This window comes from Bacidia gigantensis (assembly GCF_019456465.1).
Source record: "Bacidia gigantensis strain McMullin 20006 chromosome Unknown contig_125, whole genome shotgun sequence".
NCBI lineage: Eukaryota > Fungi > Ascomycota > Lecanoromycetes > Lecanorales > Ramalinaceae > Bacidia > Bacidia gigantensis.
Window position 1 is genome coordinate 1229813 of NW_025408591.1, and position 8630 is coordinate 1238442.

Consider the following 8630-nt stretch of genomic DNA (forward strand, 5'->3'; position numbering starts at 1 on the left):
GTTACTTTTTAAAAAGCTAAAACCTTTAAATAAATACTTATAGTAAAGTTTTAATTATTATTAATATAATAAAATATATTTTAATATTAATAAATTAATTGCTAAGTTTATAGGATAATCTATAAATATTATTAATATTTTAAGTAAACTTATACTAAAAGGCTATAAAATTTAGGTCTTAATAAATAATAAATAAATTTTAAATTAATTATATTATTTAAAAAGTAATAGGCTATAGGGAATAAGCCTTTTATTTACTAAAAATTAGGGTTTCTTTAATATATAAACTATTATATTTAAGCTCCTAGAGTAGTAACATTTTATATAGACGCTAAATTAATATATTATCTAGCTTAATAACTTATTTATATTAGGAGCTTTATTAATATAGCTTAGATATAATAGCTTTAAAGTAGCTAATACTATAAAGACTTAAAATATTACTTATAAATAGTAAGAAAAAAAGGCTAATATTAAATAATAAAAAAAATAGCTTACTTAAAAGTGGAATAGAAAGCTTTTACTATATATAACTAAATTAAAAATAAAATATAGTAGATAAATTAAATAGGAGAAGTTATATATAGTAACTAATAATAATAAGTAAATTCTATAGCTAGCCTAGAAAAACTAAAATATTATTCTTTTTATAACTATAATAGATAATAATAAATAAATAGTAATATATAATTAATAATAACCTATATTAATTTTTATTAATATAAAGACCTTTTAAATTATTTTTAGTAATAAAACTATTAAGTAGCTACTTATTTCTATATTTATTAACTTATATAATTATTATATAAGTAGTGTTGACTATACTAATTAACTTTAAATATATTATTTAATTTAAAAGATTAAATAAAAAAACTAGTTATTATTATTTTACTTTTTACTTAATATTACTATTATTAATTACTTTTTTATTAATATAACTATAATTTATTATCCTTTTTATAATCTATAGTTAATAAGCTTATATAAGCAATATTGTATTAAGCTTGCAAATACTTTAATTAGATAGTTTAAACGCTAGCTATTAGATATTAGCCTATTTATAGATTAATTTAGTTTAGTATTGCTGTATAGATATAAAATAATAAAATTCGGCTATTTAAAAACGTGCTAGGTTTGTAGATATAGTAGAAATCGATATATAAAGCTTAAATAAGCAAGTAGAAAACTATTAAAAAAGCTTATACCGAATATTTTAGGTGCTATATTAAGCTAGCGACAGCGAAGTTGATATCTAAGAACTATTAAAGGCTATAGTATATATAGAGTCAGTATTTGCGACTATAAGGAGTGCTGGAACGAGCATATAGCCATGATTATTAAAGAAACACCATAAAAATGGCGCTACCCCTGAAATAAGGCACCTAGCAGCCGATGGGATAGTGAGACTTGGTTGCAGAATATGCAGGCCCAGTCTAACCAGCCTCTTCGCTCTGGAAGCCTAATGATTTGAGGTTACTTCATAGTCTGACAAGTGGGATTCCCGTTTCATCGAGATTACTGCACCCTTGGGACAGGGCTCAGTGGTGCCACGTCTCGTTAATGCAACCGTATCCAAAGGCCTAGGTCGCCCGCACGTAGTGCCAATGGACCTGCTCAAATGGCTGGTACACTGGCTGTATGCCCTCGTACTGCTTAGCGGCGGTGATCTACGAGTACTGTACTTATGTAGCGGCTGCTCTTCCAGACTTGACCGGTGTCACATCAATTATCTTCTACGCAAGAAGTTACAGCTACTAATGATTATCTACTATTGCGAGATCACTATGTCGAGCAAGGTGCGTATGATTCCTCATGGGTCGAGACCGTCCTCATAGGTCGAGACCGCAACTAACTGCACTGTTCTAGAAAGTCTTATTGATCAATCAGTATCCTGTTGATAAACTAGTATCTAATTTATAATGGAGCAATGCTGCCTTCTCATGCCCCTGTCGGTACAATGTATGTATCTTTCAGTCACCTTTTCTCCTTTATTGAGGGCACTAAGAGGTATAAAATATAAAACTTAAAGGCAGCAATAATTCCCAAAAAAGCAAGGTAATGATGCCTTTTGCTAAACGCTAGAAGTAGAGACCAATTGAAGCCGAACAAAGTAAAGTTTGCCTGGAACTACCCTGCTCTACTAAAAGCAGCTTATGACTGATAGAAAATTTAGCTAAACGACTAATGAGCTAAATAATCTACCAAACTACATATTTAGTTATCAAATTGGGCATCTAGTCAATTATACTAGTTAGTCACAGAGGTATCACACAAGCGTTCCCAATACGCTGTATTCAGCCAGCCACAAGACAGTCGAGATGTGTTGTTCAGCCAGCCACAAAACGGTTATCTATAGCAAGATTAACTGTTCAGCCAGCCACCAGACAGTCGAGATGTGTTGTTCAGCCAGCCCCTCCATCTTCAATTGGGGATGACTGCAGAAGCTTGCACCCAAAACAAAAGTAGTTGCTAGCTTAGAATGCAAGACCAACCTGACAAAGACAGCATCAGATATAAAAATGAGGATGTTCCTGGAGTTATCAGGGATGATAGGTAAGAGAAAATATCCTTGGTAATACTGAAGCCTACATCTTCCATCTTTCTATCCACTTGACTTGTTGAAATACCTTTTGCTCAGCAGCATCACTTCGAGTTCCATATAGCCATGGCGGAGACGCCTCCACAACCCCCAATCATACAAGCGCTTGACGACAATCCAAACGTTGGAGTTGCACGTCATCAAGACGTTGTGTGCGCACTCGACCATGTGCCGGAGCCTTGGACACCAAGCCAAAATTCTGCTGTCGTCGGAGAATCACAACTCAGTGCTGTTGATGTTGCGCGTGAATATCTGCTTGAGGTTGCGGAAGCATACGAGATTCCAAAGAGCTTTCTAAGGAAAGACAGTGCACAACTTGCTGCAGGGGATGGGTTGCGTGATAGTCCTCCTGCCCTGGAGGCAAGGGAGGAACGATTTCGATTCAACAGCACGGCAATCTCTTATCAACAAACCTTGCTCGGACTCCCTGTCTGGGGCGCTGAAATTAGTGTCACCTTGAATGAGGACCAGAAGGTTATAAATTCTGTCAGCAGTGTCCAGCCACACGCCACACAGCCAAGGATGCCTGGAGACAACGCCAAATATCTGAAGAGTATTGAAGTTGAGAGTCTCCGCGAGGTACTAGCTCTCCGACCAGGCGAAGGCCAGATCACCATTAACCAGCAAAGCCTCCTGGTCTATCAGTACCGCAAGGATAATAGACAAATACTGGCTAGAGACCAAGGACCGTCTGATGAAGCACACCATCAGGTTCCAACATTAATCTTGAACCAAGTGCCGGATAGCATCCAAGATGAAAGATACTATGTTGTGAGGGAAGTGCTTTTCAGTTACCCACCGCCTGGATTCGGTACCCTCCATTGGCGAACCTTCGTGGAAGTGGAGACAGGGGTAGTGCTCTATTTGCGAGCCCTCACTACGGGCATCAGTAACCCAGTCAATGGCTCACTCTTCACTGTTGATCCAATCACACGGACAGGAAGCTCCGCGCCTTTGCCAACAGGCCAAATTGACAAGTTGAATCTTCTCCGTCAAAAAATCCTACTTTCTCGTATCAAAGTAACAAGCCCTCAGGCTCTTCGAGGTGACTATGCCGAAATCAAACATTCTAATCCACCCGATATCCTTGTTCCAACCAGTTCCAATAATGAGTTTGACGGGGATGTCGAGTCAGATACATTTGCTGCAGTAAATGGCTATTATCACATTACAAGATTATTCGAACTTGTGGACGAATTGGGCATCGGCGTCAGTACATTGTTTCAAAATACAACTCTTCCAGTACCTGTGGACCACCGAGGCCTGAACGACGACGTCAATGCCCAAGCTCCCGGAAATACACTGGGAAACGGCTCGGGAGGATTCCTTTTTGGCCGTGCTGCCCAGAACTCAAAAATTGGCATTGCAGCAGATTTTCGTGTTACGGCACACGAATTTGGTCATGCTTTATTGTGGAATGCGGTGAGAAGCCCTAACTTTGGTTTCGCGCACAGCCCTGGGGACTCTATAGCTGTCATATCTTGTGATCCTGGAAGCCAAGCACCTGATCGATTCGACACCTTTCCATGGAGCCCGATCCGCCGGAGCCATGGTCGAAAAATTGCGGACGGTTGGGCTTGGGGCGGAGCGAAGTTCATACAGGACACCTTTTTTGGGTATGAACGCGAGCAAATTCTTTCCACCAGCTTATTTCGCCTCTATCAAGCCATCGGAGGGGACGCATTAGGTAACATCACAAAGCAAACTTGGGCGTCTAAATACACATTGTACCTTATTTTGGGTGGAATTGCTCAACTCACTCAAAAGTCGCCGGTACCTGATACATACGTGTCATTCATGATAAATGCAGATAAAGGGAAAATCCTCGGCTACCCTGCAGGAGCGGTTCGAAAAATTATTAGGTGGGCCTTTGAGAAGCAAGGATTATTCCAACCTGTATCAGCTCCTTCGCCGGTGCAAAAGGAAGGAGCCCCTCCCCAAGTGGATGTGTACATCGACGACGGACGCAAAGGAGAATATAACTACGTTGCGGACTTCAACAACGCCCCGGGGATTTGGAACCGACAGAAAGGTGACGGCGTGCAGGTCCATCAGACACCTGTGATCTCCACTACCAATTTCGTCTATGTTACTATTCAAAATCGAGGTGCGCAAGCAGCGCAAGGGATTCAGGTGAAAGCGTACGTATCAACAGTCGAGAAAGCCCAAAAATGGGATGCCCAACATACAGATTTCGCTGAGCTCACTTTGACCACACCTGACAACATACCCGCCCTCGCTGCCGGTGGTAGTCTCAACGTCGGCCCTTTCAAGTGGACTCCAGATCAAAAGTTCGCAAAGCATACGCTCCTCGTGTCCGTCAGTGCGCAGAGTGACTTGTCCAACGTGGATCCAAATTCGAACTTGGAATGCGCGAAAGGACCGATTGATCTGGACAAACTCGTTCCATTCGATAATAATTTGGCAATGCGCACAGTCTGAGTAATCGAAGGCATCGAACATGGTAGAGGACAGGATCTAACGATGGCATGATATGATGAGGAGGAGGAAGGTTTATCTCACCTTTTTGAAATACTTGTACCGCCGAGGAATCCAGTATTGTCACGGCCACTCAAACCTTAGTCACAAACGTAGCCTGAGACGCAAAGTTCAAAGATTTTCAACGTCGCAGCTCTACAAGTTCAGATATTGCCATACCTTATAATCCAGATCCATTGCACTGATTACTTAAAGCCCTGATGCAGTACATGTCTCTGAAGTATGAAAGCTGAAGGCAAATCGGTTGTTGAACCCGATGGACACGAGCTGAGCATTGGATGCAGATTGCAAGATTGGTCGTTGTCGAGACTGGCACATTGAACGATGCACGAGATAGATCTTTCCAGCCCTGAATGTCCTTATGGTCCACATTGGCTCAGAAATGCGATAAAGATAATTTCAGGGAAGTTGTTCTTTTCAAAAAGAGTTCGTGCAGATTATTTATCCTTCCATTTCTAAGGAAAGCCATAGGTTTTTAGGTTAGCAGAACACATCAGTCAATCAAGCTGTCCCACTAATCTCAAGATTCTCTAATGCATCAACAAACGATCCGCTATCGCTTCCGTCATCATCCCAGCCTCTGCGCACAACATACTCCACTAGGCGCTCAAGGTCTTCTCTGAAACCGCACGGATGGTGTACTCTGTCCTCGAAAGCTTCAAAAACCATCCGACCTTTCCAGTCCTTAGCTAATGGATCAATCCCTACCATCCTAGCATGTAGAAGTGTCTGAAGGACTCTACGATCGGCCTCAGTAGCAGCAATGTGAAGGGCAGTTTGTCCAGTCTTGTTTACGTGATCGAACTGAGGACCATAACGAAGCAGCACCTCAAGTGCTTCGATGTTGCTGTAACGGATCGCATCGAACAGTGGCGAGTCATCATCTTTGTCTCTGCTTTCCAAAATTGCACCAATATCTAGAAGATACTGTACGTTATGATGGTGATTCAAGTCTACTGCACACTGTAATGGGGTCACACCCTGGACGTTCTGATCATTTATGGACGCGCCGGCCAAAAAGATCGTTTCTAGCATAGGCGGATGGTCGTTTGCCCATGATGCCATTTGAAGAGGTGTATCGCCGTGAATGTCTCGAGAGTGGACGCTAGATCCCGCCATTAGTAGAAGCTCAACGCATCTCACGCTGCCGGATACGATGGCACTGTGAAGTGCTGATCTTTTCTCCCAGTCTACAGGGGATGTCTTTGCACCCGCGCGAAGCAGTGCCTTGACTGAGGGTTCGTCTCCTCGCAGGGCGGCCCAAATGAGAGGGGTCCGGCCTTGCGAATCTGGCACGTCCAGCACAGCTAAGTGAACTGGGTCTTGAAGGGCCTCATGTAGATTCCCATGTGTGATTCCCGTGACAGCTTTGTGTAGGTAGGTGAAATCCCATAGTTCAGAGTGGGCGGCAGCAATCTCACGAAAGACACCTTCATAGTCCCGACTCTGCGCTGTACCACGCTTCGACACGATCAGGGTTGATATTTCATGAGCAGCGGAACTTTGTATCCCTTAGAACGTTTTGCAGCAATTGAGGATTGAGTAAACTTGACTTACTATCCGTTATCGTCAATTATGTAGGGATCAACACCAATTTTGAGTAGAAACTTGCAAGTTTCCATCTGCCCGAGTTCGAGAGCGAACTGGTAGGAGTTAGCAGAAGAATAGCGTGGCCAAAACAACCTCGTGAATCGGATTGACACAATTACTGGTGTATTCTCTGTAAGACTTACATGCATGATTGACTGTCCATACCTGGTTGACAAGTCGTTGGGTGAAGCCATGCGCTTCTTGAAAAGTTCGACAATGGCGTCCGTATTACCGTTCCGAGCGAATGTGAAGATGCTGTTCTCCGTATTCCCAACTCTATTACGAACCTTGAGACCAAATTGAGGCTCACTCGTCGACGTCATAGCAGCCACAAAGTCTACTGTTCTAGAAAGTAGCCACATCGGGAACGTGTAGGATACTTGCAGGGTGCGAGAGTATTGGTTAAAACAATCGATTCTATCACAAGTTCTCTTCCATAGAGGAAGGCCCGCATAGCCAATGAATAGAGCCCCGAAGATCTGATTCAAGAGCTTTGGTGTCTGGTAGAGGCCTCGGGAATGACAAATGCAATTGCAGCTGCCTTCACAGCGAGCGAGCCTGTGGACATGGAATGTCAAAGCAGCAAACTGTCCTGACTGACGTACGGTCTGCAAGAAAGTTGACAGGATTTCTTCTGATGTTGGTAATGGAGTCCTAGTTGCAACATCGAGAAGTGGATTAGATTGCAATGGATGAAATGAAGTCGCAGAGGTCTGGGCCGCTGGTAATAGAGGAGACACAGCTGAGCAACAATTAATATTGATCATGTCCGAATCAAGCCACCTATGCTAATTTGTCTTAGCACCTACACTCAGAGGCTGACTTTATGGAAGCGGTTTCTACAGGCTGTGGATTCAATTGCGAGGGGAGTTGACGGATCTCTGTGGTTAAACCCTGTAGCGATGCCTCAATTCTGACAGCGCGAGAACTAAGAAGCTCAGTCACCGTTTGTTAAAGAGAACGTGGAACGGATGTTGGGAAGCCGGATACACGTCAGTCACAACTACAAAGCGGTGACGAGAGTGCTATCGAGGATCGACGTTGACAACATCGTTAAACCGTACTTAAGTCAAAAAGGTAGCAGGAACTCGAGTGACTTACGCTGTCGCGGAGTTGAGAAACAGACCCAATTTTCTCTTAATCAGGACAATATCTTTCTGCAAAGCTAAAGCAACAGGCTTCTTCCGAAGCCAGATATACCTCTGAAACATGACTCTGCCATCATGCTGGGCTGCGAACAGCTCAGCCACAAGACCTTCAAGCTGGCCAAGTTTTGCCCTTGCGGAGGGTAACAGAGCAGAAAGGCCTCCGCTGTATCCATGGCTGTTTTGCGATCCCGAGTCTTCGAAAGCTCTACTGGTCGCTTCGATATCGTTGAGGATAAGGTTGATATCGCTGACCTCATTTGAGATACTTAGAATCTCATCCGGAGCATACCGCGCGGTGTGTATCAGTTGTCGTAGATTCTTGGAGCAAGAGGTGGAGAAATGTAAGAATGCTACGACACCCGCTGTGATCGAGAACGGATCCATGATGGAGGTTATGGCATGTAAAAAACTTTGAAAACTGATCAGGTGGACAGACCCGGGAAAGTGAGGAGAATCGACGATTGTTGACAATCTGCGCTAGGAGCGCCTTTGGCGGCCTCTTGTGCAAGGCGTTACTGCCTTCATACAAGCTTCTCCGCTCTGGCCAATGAAGACCTATGGCTTGTACTAAGGCTAGTCTTTGCGCCTTTCTGAAATAGTGATAGAATAATCATGACCAGCCGACCCAAGAACTTTACGAATTGTATTGGCTACCTCGATGAGCTACTTTATTGTAGCCAAGTCTGGTGAAGATCGCAATTATATCCCCGCATGGAAACCGATTTGGCAACACTGGACCATTTGTGCACGATATCATGCTTGTTCACAGTAGTTCTACCTCCGAATTGGTGACT

General features: G+C 42.8%; 2 protein-coding genes across 2 annotated transcripts; one reads left to right on the forward strand and one right to left on the reverse strand.

The window, feature by feature from the left end:
• Positions 1 to 2665: 2665 nt before the first annotated feature.
• On the forward strand, positions 2666 to 5041 carry KY384_001158 (uncharacterized protein; the record flags this gene model as incomplete). Its single annotated transcript, XM_044809690.1, has 1 exon — positions 2666 to 5041. The coding sequence occupies one exon, from the start codon at positions 2666 to 2668 to the stop codon at positions 5039 to 5041; it is 2376 nt and encodes a 791-aa protein (XP_044673597.1).
• Positions 5042 to 5599: 558 nt separating this feature from the next.
• On the reverse strand, positions 5600 to 8220 carry KY384_001159 (uncharacterized protein; the record flags this gene model as incomplete). Its single annotated transcript, XM_044809691.1, has 5 exons — positions 5600 to 6609; positions 6690 to 6741; positions 6832 to 7028; positions 7498 to 7616; positions 7790 to 8220. 5 exons carry the CDS (start codon positions 8218 to 8220, stop codon positions 5600 to 5602), a joined length of 1809 nt encoding a protein of 602 aa, XP_044673598.1.
• Between the last annotated feature and the right edge of the window lie 410 nt (positions 8221 to 8630).